The sequence below is a fragment of the Harpia harpyja genome, chromosome Z (assembly GCF_026419915.1).
Source record: "Harpia harpyja isolate bHarHar1 chromosome Z, bHarHar1 primary haplotype, whole genome shotgun sequence".
In the NCBI taxonomy this organism is placed as follows: Eukaryota; Metazoa; Chordata; class Aves; order Accipitriformes; family Accipitridae; genus Harpia; species Harpia harpyja.
Window position 1 is genome coordinate 103,022,220 of NC_068969.1, and position 26,629 is coordinate 103,048,848.

Here is a 26,629-nt window from a genome sequence, read left to right on the forward strand (position 1 = left end):
TGTCTTGCAACCTTTATACTCAACCTGCATTTGTTTAATGGCAGCTGTTTTGTTAAAGGCACTAATTGGACCTTCTTCAGTAGTTAGTATGGATGCAGGCAAGATGATTTGAGTGTAGAGTCTTACCATGCCCTTGATCCTGAATTCAAGCTTTTTTTTCCAGGCAGTTTTGAGGATTTGCAAGATACATAAAGCCTTTCTTTTCTGTATATACTTGCTATATGTTTGTATTGTATGCTTCATGTTAGGCTAAGAACAGCAAAATTAACTCAGTTCATGGAGAATTTATAGCCATTGCAGTATTTTTCTTGCCTTTCCTAGACTCACTAGAGAATTTTCTGCATGTGAATGGGAACTGGGCTTTAGGCACCATTCATGTTATACTTTGATCAATAGTGTGACGAAGGAAAATTCAGAATGCTAAAGATAAGCATTGTGGGGAGGGGGTGTTGGGATGGCCAGAGGAAAGACAACTTTATTCTAACTTAGTTTGGGTTACTTTTAGGGGAGTTTTATGTTTCATAAACTCAGACCTGTCGATCAGCTGCGGCATCTGCTTGTTAGCAATATAGGTGGAGATGGAGAAGAGATTGAAAGATTTTTCAAGTTGCATCAGGTAAGAACTTTTGACCTGTTAAGAAAAGTGGAAGATTTATAACATTTATGTAAATCTTATCACTTTAACATCTTTTTGTTGTTGCTATAAACTTCTAGTTAACATTTCATTTATCTGTTAAAGTATTAGCTTTTCCTCCTGTATTGTGTACATAAAACAAGACTGTATAATGAGAAACAACTCCTGATTTTATGATATCTAAAAATGGAAGTGTAATACACTTTCCCGGAAATTCTCATGTGTCTTGTACGCAGAAGTATAATGCACTTCTTAGTTTTGGGAGGAGGCTCATCTAAGAGCAGGGGAGGAAGAGTTTCTAAAAAACTTTTAATTCCTACCACTACAAGAGATTTTTACGTTTTTAAGGCTAGTAGAAATGTGGGTAATTGCTCTGGTTTTTTTGTTTAAGGTAAATAACAAGCAGGAAGGAAGCTATTGTGGATTACAATTTTAATTTGACTAGTACTGATTAGTATCTGTAGTGAATGTTCACTCTATTCTGTTGTGCTTTGATAGGACGTATTAAGTGATATTTTAACATGCCATTAGAATATGCAAACCATTATTTGTATAGATTTTTTCTTCAAACACAATCTTAATTTACGTTTCTGTAGAAATTGCATGAATCTTAGTCATAATTAGGTGACAGATGTGGAGATTGTTTCCTGCCAGTAATCGTACTGAGTTTGCAAAAACTGTGTATAACAAAAACTTACCTGCTACAGTGGGATGCCTCACCATGATTCACTTCCTGTCTATAATCTGGAAGAGCTGACTTCCTTGCCTTCTGAATAAAATGATGCAAAAAGTAGTTACTGTTTAGTTATTGAGCAATATAACCTTTATACGTTTTTATCAATGTGATACAAGCTGCCACACTAATAGTATAATATGCTCTAGGAGGATCAGGCCTGTGCCACTTGCCTTATCTTGGCCTGTTCTAATGCTGCATGTGATAGAGAAGTATCTGCCTGGGCTACTCGAGCATTCTTCAGGTAAGTTTCAGTTCTGTAGGTTGTTCTGAATATTATGCTCAGGATCACTACAGGCACTAAATAATTGTACAGGCTCTTTAACCTGCTGCCTGAGCGAGCATTGTTTTAAAATGAGCATAGGCTATTAAATCTGGTAAAATATGCTTTTGCACTAATTTAGGGCTCATAAACAAAGGAAGCTTCCTGTAATGGTGTTTTCTGGTTTGTTCCCCTTTTGGATGCTTCTATTCCACATGTAGAGGAGGCTATTGAAAATGTAGTTGAATCTGCTTGAAATGCCCTTATCTGTGCTTCACGGTATCCCAGTTCATTGAAGTGCAGTGTGTAGTAATATCTTTAAAGACACCAACTCAGACAGCTGGAAAAAGAACAGACAAATTTTTTAATTTTTGTGGAGTTCTCGGGTTTGGGGTTTTTTTGTTTTGGTTTGGTCTGGGTTTTTTTTTCTTAATGTATTGTAGTTATGTATGCTGTTCACTGTTGTGCCAAGGAAATTTATATTCAAATAGACTTACCCTGTTCAGGGCCTAATGGCTCTTGGTCATAGACGTTGATTTTTATTTTTGGAGGGGAGGGGATTGTTTGGTTTGGTTTGGGTTTTTTCCACTACAAATTGAGTGAGGAAGTATGGGCTTCTACTCTGGAGGATTAATTTGTCATCTATGTATCTTAAGGACTGCATATCCTTGGTATGGTGCAGATACATATATTTTCATTAGCTGCATTAAACAAGTTGGTGTACTGTGAGTCTCTTGGCTGTCCTCACAGGGCATGTAGCCTGGAGGAAGAAAGGGTTTTGGTAAGATACAGCTGTTGAAAGTGATGATAAAATGTGCAGCTTTGACTGTGTGTTTGTGCTAGAGTTCAAGTGTTATGCTCCCAAAAGCTTGCTTGTTCTTTTCCAAAACTTGTGCAGGTGTTAGATCAAGTCAGCTATTCTCAGTAGGCTGTGAATAGCTGCTCTTTGTTAAACTGAGTTACATTACAAGATCTGAGAGAAAATGTCGATGATAACTCTGGAGAGATGGGAGTTAGCAAGGGAAGATGTAAGAAAGTGCTCCTGTAGAGGTACAGGAGAGAGATGGATAGAAATTACTTGTGGACAATAGAAGGATAAGCACAGGTCATCTCAACTGTGTCCTCCCTTCCACTTTCCTGTAGAGGCAAACCTTAAAAAGATACTAAAGCATAAGCCTGATTTTGAGAATTGGTAAATTCAAAGCCAGGTCATATCATATCACCACAGAACTTAAAACATCCACCAAAAAAAGAAACTTTAGTTGTTCATCTAACTTACTTTGCAATTGCATATGTTAATGCTTTTCATATAACACGTATTCAGTTAGTTTTCTTTTCTTCTGCCAAAAGTATCATACAGTCACAAATATTTCTGAAAAGTTATGCTGGTTTTTTTATTCCCCACTTTAAAAGAACACCAAAATTGCTGTTAATTCTCAAAGACATGCAAATTGAATGGGACCGTATATGAAATGTGAGGAATTTTTGTCTTTGCATGTAAACTTTAGGTATGGTGGTGAAGCACAAATGAGATTTCCGTCAGCTCTGCCTCCTCCAAGCAATGTTGGACCTATTTTGGGTTCTCCTGTTCCTGCTGGTAAGTAGCAAGCATTTCATGGTTTTGGACAGGCTTTTTTTCCTTAAATATGTTGTATTTTGTCTTCTCACAAGTACCTGTGTTCTTTTTGTCTGAAATAGTCCTTGATTTTCCACTCACTGGCTAATTAATTGCAGAGTTTTTTCCATTTCTCTTGAGTGATTTTTGGATTTAGTGAGAGGGTGACGTGACCTCAAACTATGTCTGGGTGTTGCATATAATCTGTTAAGATTATGTGAAGAAGGTATACATTTGTTGCTGCCAGAGGCACTTCAGCAGCCAGAGAAGAATTTATCAATACTATAGTTCAAACTTTACGAAGATTAGTTGGTTGTTGTGTGACTATAGCAGAGTATCTTCTTACAGTGTCATTGTCATACCTCTGCAGATATGAGAAGAAAAGTTTTGATCAAGAAATGGATTAGTTGTTTGGAGTGATTCTCACTGTAAAAGCTCTAGCTTCAGCACTGGGTTTCTGCTTAGGTTGTCAGTGCCACGTACAAATGAGAATAGTGCCTATTCTTTTTCCTCAGAACTTGATGCTTATTGGAGTGGAGGCCTTTCTGCATTACTCGAATTCACTTGAATTTCTACAGTTGCTACAGGAAGTTGTCCCTTAACATGTATTACTCAACTCCAGATCTTAAGGGTTTTTAAAAAAGAACTTCATAATCATGAATTTGGAACTCTGGTTGAATTACTGAATTTAATTAATTAATTTTTTTTATCAGTAACTTGTTAATTTCCAAGATCCTTTACCCTTATCTGACATGTGGCATTCAATCTTGCACATCAGGCTTGGAAAAAACTTGATTGTCTGGAATGCAAAAAAAGTCCATTTCAGTACCATTTTTGACATATATCCAAATTCCTAAGTATTGGAGAAAGGTGTGCTGAACTGGGATGAAGTTTTGGAAAAACAGTTGACTGTCTTTTTCAGAATTCTTAACTAGTACTAAACCATTATGAAGAGTACCTATTTTTAATGCATCAGTGGCATCACTTTTCAAGCTTGATGGTGTGGAACAGTAGCAATGTGGGCAGGAGCTGAGGCAAGACTTAAGAATGGAAAATTAAATCTGAGCTGGAGAAGACAGCAGCTATGGGGAGGACAGGTGCTAGGAGCAGACTGAAAATGAAAGTAAGGTGTGGAGGAAATAACAGGAAGCTCTGTCATCAATAACGTGTCGCCTTTTAGAAGTAAATGTATTTTTCCCAAGTCTAAAAGTTTGGATATTGTTATCATTTGCTGTGTATATGCCTCTTTGAAACCTAGTATCAAAGCACGTGTTTCCATTTTGCTTCAGTGACAGGTCCAGGTGGAAGATGGCACCATTCTTCTGCTACTACTTACTCCGTTTGCTCAAAGGGTAGAGAACTGTCATGTGAAATTAAGATTCTGATATTGTGGATGTCCCACATGGTGGGTCAGGCAGTGCTGACAGAAATTGATTAAAACACTTTGAAATTTTGCATGTGAAACTACATTGCAATAATGTTATCATTAAAAAGCCAGGCACCTTTAACTTAGTTCCCACTTTTTCTCACTGTTTAAAGTCTAGTCATGCATTCGCATGCTGCTTTTCTCTAAGTTTGTGCTTTGCTTGGCACACAGGTGAATGTGCTCTGAGAATGCATTGGCACTGTTTAGTGAAAGACTTTGTTATCCTTTGTGCTGTTGTTGTGTGTTGCCAAGTTGAGAGAACTATAGTGAATAAGGCAAGAAGGACTGATTCTTTGATAAAAGCCGAATTTTCAGAGTGCCAGTTTTCTTGCCCTTTCTGTGATATATCATCCCACATTCTGATGGTACATGGACATTTTTGTAGATGACCACGTGTTCCTTATATTTTGGGCTCTTAAGTTAGGTATTCAGACTTAATTTGCAGAAGAGTTGAGTATTCACAGCTGAATCTGAGGCTGTGGACAGTCTCAAACTGAACGTTCCAAGTTAACGGTGTTGCTGTAGTGTTTGTCCAACAAACATGTAAAAAATGCCTCATGTAAAAATGAAAAGTAATAATACCAATTTCTTTCAGTTGAGTGCTTTGAAGGTAAAATTGATATTCTTTGAAAACATGTAAATGACTGAAAGTGAGTGCTTTGAGCATAGGTGCCCATATCAGGAATGGGAGCAGTCAGAAGGTGAAGAACAAGAAAAGGTATGCAGACAGTATTATATCCAATGCAGGGAACAGATGGTGTGCAATAAATAACACATGAGTGCTGGGGAAAAAAAATGCTTAATAACCGCACTTGAAAGAAGCGTATCCATTTGGCTCACTTACAGAGTGTTGTTTTGATAAGAAATGAGTGCAATTTGGTATTTAACTGTAAATAAAAGCTGTTGGAATGGTTCTAACTTAAAGTACTTGATTTAACAACTTTGCTGCTTTTGCACAGGGATTTTATGGGTTATATTTTGGTTTGGGTTTTTTTATTTGTTTATTTGTTTTTAACAAACTTACCTTTATTTCTTTTCCCTTTTAGGTTCCCCCTTGACTGTTGATAGTCCATATCCTAATCTTAGCTTTTTGACAACACCTGGGCAGGGTAATGCCTTCTTTTCCCTTGCTGGAGAAATGGGAGAAATTTTTTTTTTTACTAGGCTTTTTTATTTGCATTCAAATGAGTAATATTTACCTACTTTTACCCTAGGTTTACAACCTCCTAGTATGTCAACTTCCCTGTTTGCTTCTGGGAATTCCATATCTCACCCTGGTACATCCATTAGTGGAATGATGGGTCCTGAGATAGTATTTTCTGGAAGACACAATGGCATTTGCATATATTTTGCTCGGATTATAGGGTGAGTGTTTGTGTAAAAGGAGATTCTGTCACTCAATTTGTTTCATAGTTTTTCTTTGCCCTAATGCTTGTATGTGGGGAATTGTATCTTAATAGCATTTAAATTTGCAATCAGTAAAGTGCATTTTTATGTTCTGTTTATGAAGTACCCATTGATATAATACGTTCTCTTTACAGCTCTATTAATAATAATACATTCAGTGAATGGCTAGGACAGGAAAGTTGCTTAGACATTGATCCTGCAATCAAGTTTATATGCACAACTCTAAAAACTGCAGTTTTATTTTTCAAACGTATGAGCTGTATGTTTCAAACTCCTACTAAAGGATGAAACAGAAATGCAGAAGGACTCAAAGGATCAAAGTCCTGGCTTGAAGTCTTTTCTGTTAAGAAGCTTTAAAGAGAATGCTCAAATCAGGGCAATGAAGCAAGACTAAAGAGGATTCAGTTACTTGGATGTTGAGTCCTGTGTTACTAAACACTCCAAGCAAGAACAGAGCTCTTCATATGTTGGTCATCTCTGCATGCTGTTTGGGAAAGAAATTTTTGTTATGACACTTGTTTGCATACGCTATATTTCCAGAGAATAATATTGACCTATATTTAAAGTATTTAAGAGTGTCAAACTTCATTTGATTAAAGTTCTAAAATTTGAAATTTTGTTCATTATCTATATCTGTACCATTCAGAAATGTATAATGGTAACTTTTTTTGAGTGTTTAATTTTCATCCACATTAAATCCTTATTTTAGACCTTGAAGTGAAAAGCATTACCGTTTCTTTCTTAAGAAATTATACGTAGAAGACTTGCAAAAATACTTGCTTAAATTACTTGGCTTTTAACACAGTACTGTTTTGTGTTGCAGAAATATTTGGGATGGCAGTATAGTTGTGGAGAGAGTTTTCAAAAGTGGCAATCGAGAAGTTGTTGCAGTACGTAAAAGAACATTTTGTATTTTTAGAAGTTCCTTATAGTATATATTTTAAGCCCTGTTATAATTCTGTTCCCAATTATAAGCAGATAAGGAAAAAAATGTTGTTGTCAATTTGAATGTTTTCTTAAGTGCTGTGCTCTTAACTGAGAAGTAATTGTAGGTTTTAAATCTTTTTAAGCTACTATTTTGAATGTTACTTTTTAAGAAGTAACTGTAATTTGATCTCAGTTGTTAATTGGCAATGGCCAGTTTTCTCTGTGTTTAGTGATTGCACTTCCTTCATTTCTGCATACCCCCTCCAGACAAAGCCTAAAAATAAAATGCTTTAGTGGGTTAAGGGTAAACATTGTAGTTATGTAAGGACAGAAAAAAATTTCCAGCATCTTCTTGGTGTTTCACTTTTTGTCCGTGATCAAAATAGCAAAATCTTTTCTGACTGTGGATGTTAATAGAATCCTAAACTAAGTCATTTCTGCAATGCAGCTTAACTGCTATATGAGCTTTCCTCTTCCAGTTAAGATAACTGGGAGACTCTGGAAGACCTTGGCAGTTACACTCTGTGTCTTAGCAATGCTCAATCGTTGTTTTATTTCAGAGTTGGAAGTAGTAAAACACAGCTGATTTGGTTATCAGAGGGGCAATGAAAGTAACATCTTGAATACCGTATGTCTTCGGAGGACTACTGCCTCTTCACATGCGTGCCTCTCCTCAACAGCTATGGTGTAATAATGTTGTGTTCTAGTGATAGCATTACTCTTATGCTATTTATTCATGTATTTATGTACCCTCTTTGCATTTGTCTTTTTAGTGGCTTTAGTTTAAAACTGCAAATTTTTTTTTTAAAAGTTTGGAAACTAAGCTTTCTGTAAAGAAGTCTGCTTTCTTTTGCAGGTAGAAAGCAGTGTTCCATCACATGTGCTGGAATGTGTACTACAAGAACTAAAAGGTTTACAAGAATTTCTGGATAGAAATTCACAGTTTGCTACAGTAGGAGCCCTTGGAAACCCAAGGTATTATTCATTGTGTTAAATTTACTAATGGTATTAACTGTTCAGCTCTTGAAAAACTACACCATGCGTATTTCTGTTGAGTTGAAGTGTATGTATGGTCTCCTGCTTCAACTATTCAGATGCTAAAAATGAGTTGTTAGATTTCATCTTTAAAAGATTCAGTATTTGTAATCATATTAGCATCTCTTTATTTTGGAATTGCAGTTTCAGCACACCAGCCAATCTGCAACAGAGGCTCCTGGGTTTCATGCGGCCTGATGGTGGAAGTTCTCAGCAAGTCCAGCAAGAACTCCAGAGGAAATACCATGGTACGTAATTACTTTTTAACAGGAAGTACCAGGGAATGGTGCGTGTCTGTGTTGCCTTTCTCACTTCTTTTGTTAAAACCTCTGAATAAAAATGCCTTTTTTCTATACAAATTTGACATGAATCAATATGCCATAATTGGTTATAAGTTCTTTAGAAAAAGGACTAGTTTGGAAACCAACTTTGCTAGCACCTTGCTTTTGCTTCCATACCATATCACTGTTTCATCAGGAGCAGTGCTTCTGCAGTGATGTTGATGTGAAAAAATCATTTACATATGACTGTGCTAGAGATGAAATATATAACAAGAATGAAAACTCAAATCTAGATAGAGAAACATTCCAGCCTTTAGGTTGACTGTGGCAAGAGACTTTGTTACACACTGCAGATGTACCTTTCAGTTTGATATTGAAAGCTATAATATTGCAACTAACTAAAGCAGTCCACAAAGGAGGATCTCTCTCTGGGAAGGGAATCTGGGTTTCAGCACAGTAACATCTAGCGGTCTTGAGCCACTGCAAAACACAAATTGTATCTCTCAATTTATTAAGCTAAAATAAAAGTGCTTGAACTTTAAAGCACTTTTAAACTTAATAACAGAATCTAATTTCAATTCCGTGTAGATACATGTCCTCTTTATCCTATTTTTCCCATTCAGATAGTCTTGAAACACAAAACTAGAGGTTTCTTTGCACACTAACCTGTCTTCTTTTCTTTATTCCTAAAGTTCTCCATGTTCCGTAAGGTTGCTCTATCTCCTCATTACAATATTGGTAGCTGCACACCCATTTGTATTTTCAGTATAGCAATAGTTAAGCAATTCATTTGTGAGACAAGTATGTTGTTCTATTAAAAAGAAATACTGTAATTGTTTGGCAACTGTGCAAGTTGCCAAAGTTACAGTCACTGAAACGTCTACAAAACTTTGTTTAGAAACAAGAGGCTTGTCACACACCCCATTTGAACTCATGTCCTCCTATAGTGTAGCTTTTGCCCAGCACTTGCAGGCTGGTTGGAAAGTGTTGCTGATGTGTATGCAGAATTGAAGATGGTTGTGGTCTATGTGGGTATAATCCTGGGTTTTAATTTCTACTACTTTTTCTGTACTGCTCACTTTTTATACTGTGAGTAAATTTTTTTTAAAAAGTCATTATGTGGAATTTGGTAGACATTTAATAATTTTCTTTTTCATTTTTATGCATTCCAAAGTCCATAAACACTTTTGGATTGCTAAATGACGCAATATAATTACTGCTGCCTCATTTCTGAACTGTAAACACTCAAAAATAAAGACCTAAATTGTTGCAATTATGTTCCACCCATATAATAAGTATGTCCATATTATTCTTTCAGTGAATATAATACATCTTAAGAGATTTAAATGTTTCTGGTTTACAGAGTTGCTGTTCCTTTAAAGATAGTGTAGACAGTGTTGACCAAAGTTGTAACTGTAATTGTTCTTTCTAAAAGCATACGTAGGTAGTCAAACAAAAAGGGAATATGTATGGTTTTATTTTTATTTTGTTTATGTTCATCATAAATACATTTATAATAACTATTTATGAAAAAAAACAAGCAAAAATTTAAGACTGAGAGCTAAATACAGTGCACTTACATGAAGCCATACTACTTTTCAGAAAGGAATCCTCCAGTGTTGCATAGTTTGAAATAAATGTTAACAGATGGTATTTGCTTTGGGGAAACGTTAACATGGTACTTTTCCTCCAAAGGCAGTCAGACAGCATTAAGCAAGAATGGAAGAGAAAAAAAAATTAGAATTTTAAGGAGATTGTTATTGTAAAAACTCAAAAATTTACACGCTAATTTGAAACATGTAGAACAGTTACTTATTGACAATCTGTTTGCTTTTTCAGCTGAGGCACAGCTAACTGAGAAGACCTCACTTCAAGGCATCCAGCAGCTTGTTCGCAAAACCTGCCAGGCATTGGCTTTATGGAAGTTGCTGTGTGAGCACCAGTTCAGTGTTGTTGTAGGTGAGCTTCAGAAGGTACGATTTGGATCATATGATTTTCTTTGTTTTTAACATCTGAATTTCTTTTGCTACCTAAATCCTCCCAAAGGAGTGTTACTTTAATTCATTGAGAAACATATAATGAATTTTAAACCACATATTGAGTTTTTACTTGGGTTGCAAGTGTTCATTTTTAAGAGACTGACATGTAGTACTGACCTCATCACCCAGTTTTAGCAAACTGGAAGTATCGCTAACAATAGATTTTATTTTACTTTTATTGACAGTTAATAATGAGTCTGGTTTTATAAATTACTGTGTTTTCACCTTAAGCATATTCTGCAAAATGTGCTGAAAAGAAGAGACCAATGTTGTCCAGCCGAGAGGAATTGACTCTTTGCCTTAGTGTTGGTAAAGGTTTAACAGTAGAGAGCAATAGGGTTGTAGAGTCTCAAACCCTTGCACTTTTGTGTAAGTAGGGGTCCAGAATGTATCACAGAATAGCTGAGGTTGGAAGGGACCTCTGGAGATTATCTGCCCCCTCTGCTCAAAGCAGGGTCAGCTAGAGGAGGTTGCCCAGGGCCATGTTCAATAAGGTTTTTAGTATTTCCAAAGGTGGAGACTCCACAGCGTCTCAGGACAACCTGTTCCAGTTGTTCAACCACCTTCAGTGTAAAAAAGATTTTTCTTATGTTCAGGTTCCTTTGCTTCATCTTTTGGCCATTACATCATGTCCTGTCACTGGGCATCACTGAGAAAAGTCTGGGTCTGCCTTCTTTACACCTTCCCATAAATATTAGTAAGATCCCACACACTGCCCTCTGAGCCTTTTCCAGGCTAAACAATCCCAATTCTTTCAGCCTCTCCTTGTTTGTAAAGAAGGAAACCTACAGAGCTATGCGTGCTAACTGCTGTGTACCCTTTGCTAATGTTGAATTTGCAGCTAGCCATTGACGAAGCTATTAATTCGAATACTAGGCATTCTGTCCTAGCACTTGATAGGAAAATGGATTATTGGAGAAGTTGTATTCTTTGCCAATAAAAAGAATTTTTAGACTTTACAAATGCACAGAAGCTGGAGCTCTTCACACTGTTGCTTTGGGGAGTTAGCATGATTTCTAGCACAGGCAACTTTTCTCTTGTGTTGGGACAAGGAGTTAACTAATTGTTCAACAAATAGAACTTTTTTCTCTGTCTTCAGTAGTTTTAGAGTTCTTGTAATAGTATTTTCATGCTGTTAGTGATCCTACATAGACACTACATAGGCACTACTGGCAACTCTGTGTGAGCAAATATTCCTAATAATTTAAAAAAAATAATAAAATTCGATGTAATTTAATATAAAAAAGCATAAAGAGTACAAACCTCAAACTTTTAAAATTCCTTCTTTTTATGCATTTGTCATTTTTTTATCTATGATAGTAGTCAGATGGTTCCTATTACTAAAAACTGTGACATACTCATTTTAGATGGTTTGCATTCTGATGGTGCACTGTTAAGTAATGAGAACTGCTATTTCCATTCTTACAGAGATCTGAAACAAAAGTGACACATAGTGAAGATGGCAGAGGAAGTCTGCTAAGAGTTCTCACTGTTCTTTGGCATCCAAGGGTCTAGTGCCTTCATTGATAGGGCTTTCTTTATTATTTCCATTTTGCTATATAATATGTATTTTAAATATGTATTTCTATGCTGTGCATGTCAGTCATTGGAGTTTTGTGTAGTTTTATTTACTGGAAGCCATTGATTTTGCTACTGTTACATGGTGACTTGTAAAGGGAATAAAGTAAAAACTTTGGTAAACTAATGAAATTCTGTCTATCTTCAGGAACTTCAAGAACATCTAAAGATTACTGCTTTTAAAGACTTGGTAATTAGAGACAGAGAGTTGACTGGAGCACTCATTGCTTCTCTCATAAACTGTTATATCAGAGATAATGCTGCTGTGGATGGCATCATTGCCCATTTGCAAGATATCTGTCCTCTTCTTTATAGCACTGATGATGCTGTGTGTTCCAAGGTAAGCGCACTTTCCTACAGCACTAAACCACAACTTTAGAACATGTTGAAATGAGAGAAGTTGGGCAGCTTGCAAATCATTATGCTTAAGTAGTTTCAGGAGCACAAGAACTAATGAAGGGAGGTCACATGCCTTTTGGTGTCTTGTAGTTGATTAATGCTGAAAATTATGCAAGCTCGGCTTTGAAGCATTTCCAGTTATTTGTAGTGTTCATAGGGTCTCTACTTCTAATGTGATGTCTAATAAAACTGTCTTCTTGATGTTTATAAAATGTGTTCTTACTCCAGTCTTTCCTCAGCAAGTCTCTTGTTTTCTGTCTGTTGCCTGGTTTCACGGAATTCGTGGGAAGATGATTGTGTTTAAGAATTTCACTCTTTCAAGCTCTTCAAATAAATTTGAAAAAAGTAACTGGTGAGGGGAGAACGGGGAACCAGTTGGTTGGTCAAGTCTTAAGCCCTTCTCTCTACTGCCATTGTACAGTCTTTCTGCTGGAAACTTGGCGTTATCAAGTGACGAGAGAGTGCTTTTGAGAGGATGATGTTTCTACTGTTTCAGCTTTGAAGTTTGGAAAAATGACTCATTAACTTACAACAATATCCATGATCTGTTCATGATGTGTTCATGTGAATAATTTCCATTTTCCCATCATTTGTCTTTAGGCAAATGAACTGCTTCAGCGGTCTCGACAGGCTCAAAGCAAACTGGAAAAAGAGAAGATGCTAAGAGAGTCACTGAAAGAGTACCAGAAGATCAGTAATCAAGTAGACCTTGCTAATGTTTGTGCACAATATAGGCAAGGTAAGAGGCAATCACTGATCATGTTCTGGTAAATAGTTTCTCTAGTATCCTTTAGTGCCATCTTTTTTTGTTTGTTTTGTTTACTAACTTTCAACTCATTTTATAGTGTTTTACCATAAACAGTTTCTTAACTCTTAAAATGTACAATGAACAATATGTCATGTTCTTGTTTAAAGCCTTTCTAGATTTCACCAACCAATCAAAAACCTCACTTCTGTATAAAAATATTCCCATCACTTACAATTTTGGCATACATTTAATACAATAATGAATGGTGATATTTGTTGTGGGTTTTTTTTCTAGTGCGTTTCTATGAGGGAGTAGTAGAACTCTCTCTTACAGCTGCTGAGAAGAAAGATCCCCAAGGTCTTGGCCTTCATTTCTATAAAAATGGAGAACCAGAAGAGGATGTTGTTGGACTCCAAGCCTTTCAAGAGAGGCAAGTTTTCAGGATACCTTATTACCATTATATGGTGTCCTTTATTTCAAGTGACTGGAAAAGTAACTGTTTTGGGGAAGGTATGCAGGGTAATGACAAGCAAGCATTTTATAATAAGGGACACAATATAGATGGTTTTGCCTAGCATGCTCTCCTTGGTTATCATTAACACGGCACCAACTTAGCCTGGAGCAGAGGGTAAAATGATAGATGCAGAAAACATTGTGATCTGAACATTACAGAAATACTTGTTAGAAAGATGACTGAGAACAAACTAGATTGTGGCAACTAGCTGACAATAATCTGTGACCTTTTCTAAATTTTAGTAATTGTGTTTACAAAGGCATACAATAACAACATTTGAGAAGAGTATTTCATAGATAGCTGCAATGAAAATTTGGAGGCCTTTATGTTCTTTTGCTCTATTTACAGATTGAACAGCTACAAGTGTATCACTGACACCCTTCAAGAGTTAGTGAATCAAAGTAAAGCTGCTCCTCAGTCTCCTAGTGTACCCAAAAAGCCAGGTCCTCCAGTGCTGTCATCTGACCCCAACATGCTAAGCAATGAAGAAGCAGGGCACCATGTAAGAAACTCAGAAAAAAAATCATGACTGAACTCCAGAAAATAGTGTGATTTGAAGGGGTGTAGAATTTATTATTTTAAAAATTTAATGAATAGTTTAGCAAAGTAGATAAAAGTCAAGATTTGTCATGAATTGGCTTCTTTTTGTACAGAAAGTTCATAGAAGTGATGACACGCAAATAATGTGAACCTAAATATTGTCCCATATGTATTCAGTGCTTGATGTAATGTAACCACTTCTGGAATAACAGCTTTGGCCTTTTCTTCCCTTAGTTTGAACAAATGCTAAAGCTGGCTCAGCGTTCAACAGATGAACTCTTCAGTATTGCACTTTACAACTGGTTGATACAAGTTGACTTGGCGGACAAACTGTTACAGGTGAGCTTATCTCTATACAACAAAGTCATTTGTTGGAGGGTTCCACTGAACTGGAAGAGTTAATTGTAATAATGCCAATGCTTTAAAAAAGAGGACATAGCAAGAATACAAATGTTATCTTTATGACTTTTGCAGGTTACTTCCCCCTTTTTGGAACCCTACCTTGTGCGGATGACCAAGATTGACCAAAACAAAGTCCGTTATATGGATTTACTGTGGAGATACTTTGAAAAGAACAGAAATTTTAGTAATGCAGCCAGAGTCTTGGCTAAGTTGGCTGACCTGCATAGGTATGGATTATATGTGATCTCTTGCATATATTGAGGTAATTGGGTAAAAACCAAACAAACTTAAAATCAAAACTTTATGTGTAGGTATTTTAAGAAAAGCTCAAGGACAACAAAAGGCCAATGCCCAAGGATGTTTGCTAAAAAAATTTTAAATGAATGATGCAATATAGTAGCTTCTAATCCAGGCCATTATTGGAAAGAAATTACATGTTTATGTATTATACATTAGCTTGCAATATATTTCCTATTGTAAGTACCATATATTAAGTGGTTGTTTCTTACACAGAATTTTATAATGTGATAGTGTAATTGTGGAGCAGTGGATTGAAGTACACTAGAACTCAGCCTGAAACAAATTGGGGTTACATGGTTGGATAACCTCCTGCATGTTTTAGTAAGTCAGGAGAAGTCGCATACTAATTCCCAGAGTCTAGTTAGAATATAAGTAACCCTCAAATAATTATATTAAGTACCCATTTTATTTTGAATATTTGTTTTGCAGCACAGAAATTTCTCTTCAGCAGCGTCTTGAGTATATTGCACGTGCCATTTTGAGTGCCAAAAGTTCCACTGCCATATCCTCTATAGCTGCAGATGGTGAATTCCTACATGAGCTAGAAGAGAAAATGGAAGTAAGAAAAAATATTAATCTAAGCCACACTGTAAATGCATTATTCACTTTGTCTCATTGGCACATGACATTTTTATTAACAATTCTGTAGAAACAGTTTTCTGTGCTTTCTTCCCAATGTGGCAAAGTTATGCAGTTGATAGGAGGCTCTGAGGTGTAAGACAGTAACATTTCTACATTTAAATAAGTTAAAGTTAATTCTGGGTGTATTCTTAAGGTTTGATTAAATTAATCCAATCTTGAAATATTTTATTTTTCTTTTTAAACAAGGTTGCAAGGATCCAGCTTCAAATACAAGAAACATTCCAACGGCAGTATTCCCATCATTCTTCAGTGCAAGATGCAATCTCCCAGCTTGATGCTGAGCTGATGGATATAACCAAGGTGATTAAAATTTCTCTGTATTAAAAGTCAGTTTATCACATTTCAGCGTGGGGAAAATGTTTTGTAAAGAATGATCCTATGCTGGCTAGGAAAAGTAATAGACAGTTTGGCATTCCTGGTCTCAGAATGTCTGTTACCCTCAGCTGTCTTTTTCTGTACTTTGATATTGCTTCAATCTTTAGTACTTTAATTTCTTCCATGTGTTTATCTTCTTTATTAAGTCTCTTAGATTTCTTCATCTAATGGGAAAATTGTTAGAAAATTAATGGTGTTAATTATAACTTCATATAAAATTGGGGATTGTATTTAAGAAGTGAAACCAAATGTAGTAAAAAAAAAAAATCATTTAGTGTTTGATAACAGTTAACTTCAGTGGCACCATTACTAGTCTGATGCCCACCATACAAAATAAGGAAAAGCTGATTTTACAAATTTCCTTTTTATCCTACTGGAAATGTAAAGCCTGGTAATTTTTCTTTCAGCTCTATGGAGAATTTGCTGACCCTTTTAAGCTCTCGGAGTGTAAGCTTGCAATTATACATTGTGCGGGTCATTCTGATCCTATCTTGGTGCAAACTCTCTGGCAAGAAATCATAGAGAAAGGTAGGTCTTAATGGACTAGGAGTGGTACAAGCTAGAACTACAGGCAAATGGTACAATTAAAGCTTTTAAGACTGACTGTGCTGCTACTGACACGTTGTCCAAATGAGATGCATCTTTTCTGGACTATTCTGTAATATATTTGGCAAGCGTAGTTAACTAGCAATTCATTAATGTTATTACCTTTGGCTTGTGTACCTAAAGGACAGAAAAGTAATATTTTTACATGTATGTTTGAACATATTGCATGTATGGCTTGCATAATCACATTCCAGATAACATTTAAGAAGTCGTTTCCTCCCTTCTTGTTCTTAGATGCCATTATATGTGGACTACAGAATATCTGTGAAATTTTGTCTGAAAGTTTCACTATTAGGAAATTACAATAAAAATGTTAAATTTGTCATGACAAAAATTAAAGAATATTCAGGGACTTCAGCATTTTCATAATATTGACAGGAGTGGAAGTGTAAGGGTTTTGTCCATTTATAGAGAAGCAGAATATTGGGCATAGCTCTGCAAGCATAGCCACTCTACTGGGATAATCTGCCTCACCCTTTACCATGAGTTGGTACTTCACTCTCTCTTTCTGGTTCGTTTTTTTTTTCCTTGGATGTTGTGTTTGAGGTTGCCATTGTGCAAACAACATTGACAGTGATTTGAGGGAAAAGCTATGTGGTAGTGGTTTTTTTGTGGGTTTGGTGGTGAGGATTTGGGAGGGGTTGTTTGTTGTCTTTTTTTTTTAAGGAGATTTGCGTGGAACTTCAAGGAAACTTAAAAATCTGTGAATATATGTGCATACACACCAGAGGTTGTATTTTCACCTCCACATGCTGATTTTGCACTGACAATAGCGTAAGATTTTGATGTGTTAGTAGTAAATTTAAGTACCTCAGTGTAGTTGTGTATAAGTGTGGAACTTTTTTTCTGAAGTTTTCTCTAAATGATTTCTTTTCACTTTCAGAGTTGAGTGATAGTGTGTCTCTGAGCCCCGCTGACAGAATGCAAGCACTTAGTCTGAAGATGGTATTGCTTGGAAAGATGTATGCTGGCACACCTCGTTACTTCCCTTTAGGCAAGTTGTTTAGCTTGCATAGGAAATAAACATATGCATTACCTGAATGGGTCTCAGCTTTCTTTTTAGCCTCTTAAAAAAGTTTTAACCTAAGAAATGTCTCATTTTTTAAAATCTAAAAGGAAAGCATATTGATAATTTTGTGATAAATAATTTCATGCTTATGATACATAATTACTGTAGTAATTTGTTGCTTCAGCTACAGTGAAAAATTTCACAAATAATTTCAACTGTCAGCAGTGATGGAGTTGATCTTGAGGGTAGCCGGGTAGTACCTTTTAGTTTTGTTCAGGAAATAGGAAAAAAAGCATTGTGATACTTGCTCATTATTACAGTGACTTTCACAGGGGATTGTAGAGAGGGAGTAGAAGTAGAATTCCTATTGGCCTCTAATTTTTTAAACACAGTATAATTGTATGATTGTAAAACCACTACAGTTTTTACAGGTGCAGTTTTTCTTAGAATTTATCTAGGGATTTAACCAGAATTTACAGTTTTTCACCATGAATGGGAAGTAAATGAAGCTTAGAAGGCAGCAACAGTTATTTTTGGATGGCTGTGCAGATCCCACTTTAGAAAATAGTAAAGTTTGTTTGTATTAAAGTACAAAGTAAAAATGTGTATTTATACATATAAGATTTTAGGCAACAACATTTATCTGCAGTCTTTTGAAGTATCTACTGCTATCTGCAGGGGCAGATTCTAAAAACAGAATTCAGGAGATTTCTGGATCCTTTTTGATCTTCTTTCTGCTGTTGAGATGGTCACGTTTTGACAACTTGATATTATATAAAAACCTGGAAAATACATTGTTCAGCACTAAACTATATTTTTAGTATTCTTAAAGAACATTTAGTACTGAACAATATACTGTTAATTGTTACTGACACTTAAATATGATAAAAGATGCAGTAGTGTTGCTGGATATTGTAGCAAATTAAATGATAGTGTGATCTTTTGTGCTGAAACAAAAGATAATGAACTTTTCTTAGCATAGTTCTGTGGCAGAACTGTAATAAAGTATTTAGTATGAGTAATCCCTGTCACGCATTTCTGATAGCTTAATACCATCTTTGGAGGTGGTTACATTTTGCATACCCTTCCCTCAGTGCAGACCAGGGGAAGCTGTTACAGTACGTGCTTCACAGGAGAAAGGTACAAACTGTAAGGAAGACAGAAAATTAAACTTGGAGTAAATCACTTTCAAATGCCTTTCTTTGCTAGACTCCCATTAACAAGTTGGAATCTAAACTTCCCATTATTTTTGTCCTCCAGATTTTTTAGTGCAGTTTCTAGAGCAACAGGTCTGCATTTTGAACTGGGATGTAGGTTTTGTAACATATACCATGCAAGAAATTGGAGTGCCATTGCCAAGGCTGCTTGAAGTGTATGACCAGTTGTTTAAAGCACGGGTAAGGAAAATAGCCAAAAAATAAAAATACTGTTTTCAACTACTATCAAGGTCTGTCTTTAGGGGGAAACATATAATAATTTAAAGTGTGATATATCAAAATACCAACTTCATAGGTTTTGTTCTTTTTTACTCAAAGGCTCTTAATGCTGCTTTTTTTCCCCCTGATGATTGTATTCACTTCTGTCCTAAAGTATGAGGAAGATTGTTAATCCTTTTACTTTACCTAAAGCTGATTTAGGATTAAATAGGATTAGAATTGTTATGTTTCAGAAGGAACAGCGTATCTTGAATATATTAATTTTGTTTCCTATTAATGATTAAAATTTGCTATATTACTGCATCTTGTCTAATCTATTGATGCAATAGGCATAAAGAATAAGAAGTAATATTTTTAACTTTTAGTTTGTAGAACAGGCTTAAACAGTATTAAAACAAAGAGAACTGACTTGCTTCTTTTTACCCAGATTCCTTACAGTGTAAGGAGATCAGAACTTTCTAAAATCTGTTACTTTACAGACCGTTAGGTAGTGGCAAATTGAGTTAAATTCATGTATGTTTTAGTACTCAAAAATCAAAATAGTACTTAAATGTAGACTTAATATAGATTAAGATAGAATTCCCATTTCTCTTACATTTTTGCTACAATGAATAAATAATTACCACAGCTGGCAATTTGTGTACACACATACAGACTTTTTTTTCCTTGTCTCCTTAATATTTGTCTCCTTAATATTTTGGAATCTTTTTTTAGGACCCATATTGGAATAGAATGAAAAAGCCTTTACACCTTTTAGAGTGTATTCATGTATTATTATCAGGATATGTACATGATCCAAGCAGAGTACTTCTGAGGTAAGAAAGGCAACTATATCCTCATAAATACTGAACGATATAAAATATCCTAAAGCACTGCACTTCAACAATCCCCAAAGCTTTTCATCTCTTCTTTTGGGTGAATTTACTATTTCTTTCCTAGCAGTCATTAGTGAGACGACTCATTCAAAACCAGTTGGTGGAAACTTGCAGGGTCCTGCCTATAAACTACTTCAATTAAGATAATTTTCTCCACTTCACTGAAGATTCATGAGGAACTGAGAGGATTATTTTGTGAATTTTGGCACCATACTTTAAGTAGTACAGATAAATTCGAGGGAATCTGGGAAAAGTGGGGAAAAGTGAGAATCAGGCATTTTGTGAATGAAGCAGTGAACTGTTTAATGAAGAAAGGCTAGAAGCACTGAGTTCTTGTATTCTGGAAAAGAGAAGACTAAACATGAGGATAGACCTTCCCAAATTGTTTTTAAGAGGTTGGTGGTGAATCACTCTCCAAAACTAAAAGTCAGCTTAGTCTGCAACAGGAAAGAATTTAGGTTTAATATTAGAAAAGGTTTCTAGCTAAAAGAATAGCTATGTACTTGAACAAGTTGCCTGCATATTATACAATCTCTAGCTTTGCAGCTTTTGTGAATAGACTGTACAAACCTTCAGTCAGAACTGTCTTGTCTCAGAAACAATGAGCAGAACTAGGCAAAGTCTTGATAACTCTTCTAACCATAAATTCTTCTGATTCTCTTGAAAATATACCTGTAAATACTCCCGTTCACATATAGAGTTTACATCTTTTCTCACTTTTTTGGTCTTTTGTGGTTAGCTGATTTAAATACTCTTAACTTACTAGAACTTTAGTGAATGTTGTCTAATTTTAATATCTACTTAGGTATTAATACCTAAGTTGTTGTGATTTGGTACTAATTTTAGATACTTAAATTGCTATCTAAATTAATAACTTATACATTGATTGTATTCATATCTGAGGTAATCTAAATATTAAATATTTCATGTTGCTATTAACTATCATGTTTTATTGTTTATATATTTAATAGCAGGAAAATAGTAATGATTCATTTATTTTCCCATTATGCCTTAGTCACAAGCATTAGATTTCAAAAATCAGTTTTTCTGATAAATAGTTAAATACTTAACAGAAGCTGACAGATGTCTTGCTGATATGTTATTCCATTAAAACTCACTTTCTATTTCAGATGAATTCTAATATACAGAAACAAAAAGGAGCTTGTTATTATTCTATGTTTTCTTTACAGGCGACGATTCACAAATGTTTGCTTGGATGCTGTTAGTTGCTACCTGGTTGAACTTCAGTCTATGAGCCCGACGCTAATGGTGCAGACTGCTATTGGGAATTTTAAATCACTACAGGCTAAATTAGAACGGCTTCATTGATTGGCTAATGTAATAACAGAATCATTAGCTCAGATAAAATGAACTATGAAATAAGAGTTCAGATGCCTGCACTGAATCTCTGGAAAAACAAATCCTCAGAAAGAACTTCTGAGAAAGTTGTATCTCCTGCTGCAGTTATCGATTGTGTGGCCTGTATTTATGCTATTCTAAAGGTATCTACAAATTGTAGAATTTAAATGTGACGAATTTTCTTTTACTACTACCAATTTTTTTAACAATAGAAAGCTTTTTTAATACTGTTGAAATAAAATACATTGTGTGATCATTCCCTTGAGGATTAAAAGTACTTGGAAAATATTTTTCTTTTTCTTTACTTAATGGAGAAAAGTAGGATGTAAAATCTACTTGATAGCTGTTTTACAAGTATCAAAACAAGAATTGACAACTGCAGAAGGCAAAATGATGATAAAAGCACATGTGGATGAGTCAGGTTGTAAATGTGGTCATACCAGGGAGTAGCGATGCAGTCATAACTCTCTGCATGAGTTTATTGGCAGGTCTTTCAGTAACGAAGATAATAATTATTTCGTAACTCTCACTTTAAACATGGCTTGCCTCTGTAAATGGAATGTTTGGGATGAAATTGCAGAAACTAGCAATCTAATTTGTATTGCAAGTGAAAGAACAGTATTAAAAGCCCATCAAATTATTTCCCCTACTCCATTTTAATAAATATGTTGTATCTGTTAAAATCAAATGAAGAAGTCAAGAAGTGACTTCTATCTACTTTCATTACATGCACACAAGCGCCACATTGTGTATATTCCTTAAAAGGAGCAAAGCCTACGCATCATCCTGTATGCATGCTTTCTAAGATTTTAAAATCTTATCCTACAAGGAAATTTGTTTTGTCTCTGTTTTACTGCTATGCATTGTGTACATATTCAACAACATAAACTCTATATAACATGCACAAGAAATTAGTAGTTCATGTTAGCCTTTAGTCTTTCTCAAATAACTTCTTCATGTAAGTAAATAATCAGACAGTTTGGAGAGATTTTTAATGGGGGGAAGAAGCAAATATCTTTATGCCTCCAGAGTAGATTAATGGGGTTTTTTTTGCGGGAGAATGAGTAGTTGATTCACATCCCAGGTGTTCGAAAAACAGAAAAAAGGAAATGTGGATTAAGACATTTATTTACATGCAAATTGTCTGCATACAACCTTTAGTACAAGATCTGATTACTATGCTCTAAACTTTTGTTTGAAGTACAGCCATTAAATTTCTTTCCCTGTGAACTGCCAGGTAGATTCTGATGATTTTCAGGCAGAGAATGCACCCAGCAAAGTTAATATGTAAATTAAAATACATCTCTTTTTTTTACCTCTTGTTAGATCAAAATAGAGCTGAAATCTTAATATTGGCTTTTCTCTTCTGTCAGTGTTGAAATTTCCCCACAAAGTATTTAAATAGAGGAATCACTGTATGTCCTGGGAAAAAGAATTGCATCTTTCCATATGAAGTTATTAGATACTACAAGTTATTTTCTGCCGATAGCTATGTTTCACACCAAGGTTGTCATGTACATTTACCCTGGTCTTGTTACTGCAGTTCTATTAATACTCCATACAAGTGGTGTCCCAAGTCTTGCCTGATGTATTTAACTTTTATTTCTAAATTTTAATATTTGCATGAAAGTATGTTGCGTTGAGCCATATTCTGTAATCTAGGCAAGTAGATTTCTGTTTTCAGGTCTAGAGAAATGCCTGAAGAGTTGGGAACAGGCACAAGTCACAGACTTGTTTCAGCTATTCTTGGTTTTTTCCATTCTTCCAGAATAAGAATGCCTCTGGCAATATTACAAGTTTTTCAAAGTAAGAGTATTTCGAAGTGTATCAAGAGTTATCTTTGATATTTTTCAGATGATGGCAGGTAATTTCAGTGTAGACATTGCCTTTTGTTTTCATAGCACTTACCCTGCTCTCCAATGGAGAAAGGATAGGTTCTGCTTCCCCATTTAAATTTGGAGGGATGTGGAAACCTGAGGTCAGAGGAGAGGGGTGGGTGGATTAATGCAGTGGGTGAAACAAATGGTGACAAGTACAGGGAAGTAACTGACCAACATGAAGGTGAACCACTTCTCATTAACAGAATTATCAACAATTGGATGATTACTTTTGTTGGTCCTTTTTTTTTAATTCTGTCCCAATGTTACTCATTCTTGATGAAGATTATGGTTAAGGGAAGGTAGAAGGGGACTCAGTCTAAAGTGGTTTGAGGAACAACAGCCAGTCTGGGAGAACAGCTGGTTTGAGGGAGTCAAAGGCATTTCTTCAAGGTGATGAAACAAAATGACTGTCTGCTCACCCTCCTTGTATTTCACCTAAATTCCTGTATTTGATAGGGAGTGCTGGTCTCTAACAGCTCTGCCTCCTACTGTCGCTCATCCCCCCCCATCTCCGAATACTGATGACGATGCAAATTCTCCCATATGGAACCGCGGCAGCGTGATCCATTGCCCCAGGCTGTCGCCACAGGCGGTGCGAAGTGCCCGCCTTTTCCCTCTGAGGGACGGGTGCTCACCAGGTCTCCCGAAACCGCATGAGACTTCTACCCAGCGTGCCAAGCCGGCAGGTTCGGGGGCGACGGGGCAGCGGGAAGCCGTGCGCTGAGCCCGGCCAGGGGACTTGGGGAGACAAACGGGAGACCCGCTCCAGTGACGAGGAGACAACTCTCCGATGGCCGACGCGACCTAGACGACCGGCGGGGCGGCTGCCGGGGAGAGGCCGCCCTTCGGGCGGGGCTCGCCCCCGCGCATGCGCCCTGCGCGGCCCATGCCCCGCCTCGGGCCGTTGGCGAGGCGGTAAGCGCGGCCTGGGCGGTGGTGCGGCCCCGCGGGGGGTTGTGGCGGCGGGGTTGGAGCTGCTAGGCGATGCGGCGGTCCGTCGGCGCCCTGGCTCTGCCGAGTGTGGTGAGCATCGATTTGGGCACGCACCATCTCCTTCGGCCTGCGTCCTGAGGGCCGGAGTTAGTCTGAGGGGCCGTCTCTGCCCAGACTCGGGCAAAAGTGGCGGTGGAATTCTTGAGCATGGCGCCCGGAGGAGCGAGGGGAAGTCCGTTCCCTCCTTCACTCTCTCCGCAGGGGTAAGCGGGTTGCCTGCGCTCGGCTTCGCTTCGGGGACTGTGCCGCCGCCCGAGGAAATCCCCCGAAACGTGAGGCAGCAGGCTGGCGGCCGTCACCGGCCCCCTTGGGTGGTGGGGTGTACCGCGTTCTGTCACCCCGCCGCCTGAGGTGGCTCCGAGGCGGGGATGCCCTCCTCCTGCTCCCTCCCGCTGCCTGGCCTCGGGTCTGAAACGTAGTCGGCCCTCTGTGCCCAAGGAGCCCAGCTGGTATTTTGCTTGAGTTTCCGACCTCTTGCGCTTAGGAGGCCTCAGTGTGTTTTCCTCGCTTTCTGCGTTCTTACCAGAGCTTTTGGCATGGTAATTTGTCTTGTGGCTCCTTTCTCTCAACTCCTTCTGGAACAAACATGCGTGTCTGTACGGCTGAACTGCAAATAGCCTGTGAGCTAACATGAGTGAAAATAGCTGTTTTAGTTTGGAAATACAGGCAAGCATCAGGTCTGTTTGTGTTTAGCAGGAAGCTGCTGTAGTTAAGAGTTTGTGTCTAGATTCCCATCTTCTACTCCCACCCAAATAATAAAAACTTCTTGTCTTTTTTGTTCTTTCTTAAGATACTCTATGGATATGTGAAAAAGCCTCTACTTGCTTTTCTTTATAATCATTACCTAGAGGCTTAATAAGAATGGAGATTAAGTTAGATGTTCTTGTCTCTACGTGTATCAAGCAAAGAAAACCATGGCCTCGCATCTCATGGATTGGACAGGTAAGTGTAATGAACTTTTGTTTAAATAGAACTCTGCAAAGAGTAGGTTTTTTAATTATATAATACTTTGCACTTCCATTTACAGGGAGGGGAGGTAAAAGAAGCCTCAGGAAGTTATTTGAAGGTACCCCACTTAAGAGTTATTGAAATAAATGGCTGCTTTTTCTATCTTACTGACTTGAGGCTGGAGATTGTTTATCTGAGAAATTCTCAATGTGGAGTCTTTTTTTTTTTCCCCAGAAAGACTTGTCCCTTATGTGAGATTCTTGTTTTGATGGTTCTAGTTTATCATAACCTTTTTTACAGTACAGCGTTGGAAATCGTGAACAAAATTTTCTTTCCCATTCCATCTTGCATCTGTTGAAAGACATGCTTTCTAAGCTTTTTTGATATAATGAGACTAAATTTTTTTTTTCTTCTTTTCTGATATATGATTTAAGTAGGTAACCTTTTAAGGCCAATTCCTTCTTCTGTTGAAATCACTGGCAAAAATCTCACTAAATTAAACACTACAAGACGAAATAACTGGAGTCTAATTTGTTGTTGTGTTGTCATTTGTTGGCAGGTAGTTCAGCTGAGATATTTCAAAGAGCTTTTTAATAATGATTGTAAAATTAGTTTGATAGTTTGAAACCTGTGAACCAAGTTCATCATCACTGTAGGTGGATGCTAGATATGATGTTGTACTGTAAAACAAATATGCCAAAGAATGAAGTTAAGATGGTAATTGCATCTGTAACATGTTTTCTTTTTTTTGTTTTTCTAATTATTTTTCCCTAACATTTTTTATCTCTGCATTATTTTGCAAGCTTATGTAGAAAATAACATTTTAAAAAATGAAATGCTTTTTTTTCTTTCAACAGGAAAAAGAGGCTATCTTTCTCCTAGATGATAAACGTATAAATGAAATTAACCTGGCATCAGGGAAGACAAAGAGGAAAATCCCTCGGCTGCAGTCACTATTGAAAAATGTAGTTGTTTTAACAACATCAAGAAATGGTTAAGTATAACATCTTATGGATTATAAACTCATTTTATTTGTAGTTCTAACAGTTTAGAAAGGTAGAATATCTAAAGGATCTGTCAGTTCACTGTCAGCTTTAGAACTGTGGCTACGATGGAAGGGAAGTCATTGTATATACTTCACAATAATATCCTTCAAAACATCTCTCCCCTGATGAACACAGGTGCTTGGTTGGCAGGAATACTTACAACAGGAGAGCTGTTCCTTTGGAATAAAGATCAGGACTGCTTGAAAACTGTGCCAGCGATCGAAGAGTCTAGGAAAGTAGTTGCAGCAGCACAAGGTAGGGTTTTTTTCAATTAGTCTTTTGAAAAACGGAATAGAGCAAAAGTGGTTTTCCTTTTGTAAGTGTTTTTGCACAAGTAAAAGCTATATTCTCACAGTTTTGCATTTGTATAATTTGTGAGGTAGTTAAGCTTTGAAAAATGTCCTTTTTGTCACTTGAATGGTACAACTTTTTTCATTTAGTAATCTCCTGTAAGTAGTAATTCATTTTTAAGTACAATAAATATTTTATTTTTTAATGGTTAGTTTTTAACTGTAGAAAAACATTCCTTACTAGGTTATCAATACCTTAGAGCAGATGTATCTCTGATGTAAACCCTATACACATAATTTGAAGTTTATTCTGTAGATAGGTTTTCATGA

General features: G+C 36.6%; 2 protein-coding genes across 4 annotated transcripts in view; both read left to right on the forward strand.

Moving 5' to 3' along the window:
• NUP155 (nucleoporin 155) overlaps nucleotides 1-21,830 on the forward strand; it is a 32,396-nt gene extending 10,566 nt beyond the window's left edge. Inside the window, exons 14-36 of one of the 3 annotated variants that reach the window (XM_052775772.1) lie at nucleotides 506-616; nucleotides 1,517-1,611; nucleotides 3,138-3,226; nucleotides 4,534-4,596; nucleotides 5,717-5,779; nucleotides 5,885-6,035; nucleotides 6,901-6,967; nucleotides 7,861-7,979; nucleotides 8,184-8,287; nucleotides 10,160-10,293; nucleotides 12,086-12,277; nucleotides 12,937-13,075; nucleotides 13,379-13,514; nucleotides 13,947-14,100; nucleotides 14,373-14,477; nucleotides 14,613-14,767; nucleotides 15,270-15,399; nucleotides 15,669-15,782; nucleotides 16,265-16,385; nucleotides 17,347-17,457; nucleotides 18,733-18,869; nucleotides 19,623-19,723; nucleotides 20,974-21,830. In XM_052775772.1, coding sequence (XP_052631732.1) covers nucleotides 506-616; nucleotides 1,517-1,611; nucleotides 3,138-3,226; nucleotides 4,534-4,596; nucleotides 5,717-5,779; nucleotides 5,885-6,035; nucleotides 6,901-6,967; nucleotides 7,861-7,979; nucleotides 8,184-8,287; nucleotides 10,160-10,293; nucleotides 12,086-12,277; nucleotides 12,937-13,075; nucleotides 13,379-13,514; nucleotides 13,947-14,100; nucleotides 14,373-14,477; nucleotides 14,613-14,767; nucleotides 15,270-15,399; nucleotides 15,669-15,782; nucleotides 16,265-16,385; nucleotides 17,347-17,457; nucleotides 18,733-18,869; nucleotides 19,623-19,723; nucleotides 20,974-21,112 — 2,730 coding nt within the window. In that variant the 3' untranslated portion in view covers nucleotides 21,113-21,830. The remainder of the gene's footprint in view (nucleotides 1-505; nucleotides 617-1,516; nucleotides 1,612-3,137; nucleotides 3,227-4,533; nucleotides 4,597-5,716; nucleotides 5,780-5,884; nucleotides 6,036-6,900; nucleotides 6,968-7,860; nucleotides 7,980-8,183; nucleotides 8,288-10,159; nucleotides 10,294-12,085; nucleotides 12,278-12,936; nucleotides 13,076-13,378; nucleotides 13,515-13,946; nucleotides 14,101-14,372; nucleotides 14,478-14,612; nucleotides 14,768-15,269; nucleotides 15,400-15,668; nucleotides 15,783-16,264; nucleotides 16,386-17,346; nucleotides 17,458-18,732; nucleotides 18,870-19,622; nucleotides 19,724-20,973) is intronic. The other 2 variants (XM_052775773.1, XM_052775774.1) reach the window with 2 other exon arrangements.
• Nucleotides 21,831-23,984: 2,154 nt separating this feature from the next.
• Nucleotides 23,985-26,629, forward strand: part of CPLANE1 (ciliogenesis and planar polarity effector complex subunit 1) — a 63,411-nt gene continuing 60,766 nt past the window's right edge. Inside the window, exons 1-4 of the mRNA XM_052775765.1 lie at nucleotides 23,985-24,218; nucleotides 24,806-24,957; nucleotides 25,821-25,956; nucleotides 26,145-26,264. Coding sequence (XP_052631725.1) covers nucleotides 24,877-24,957; nucleotides 25,821-25,956; nucleotides 26,145-26,264 — 337 coding nt within the window. The 5' untranslated portion in view covers nucleotides 23,985-24,218; nucleotides 24,806-24,876. The remainder of the gene's footprint in view (nucleotides 24,219-24,805; nucleotides 24,958-25,820; nucleotides 25,957-26,144; nucleotides 26,265-26,629) is intronic.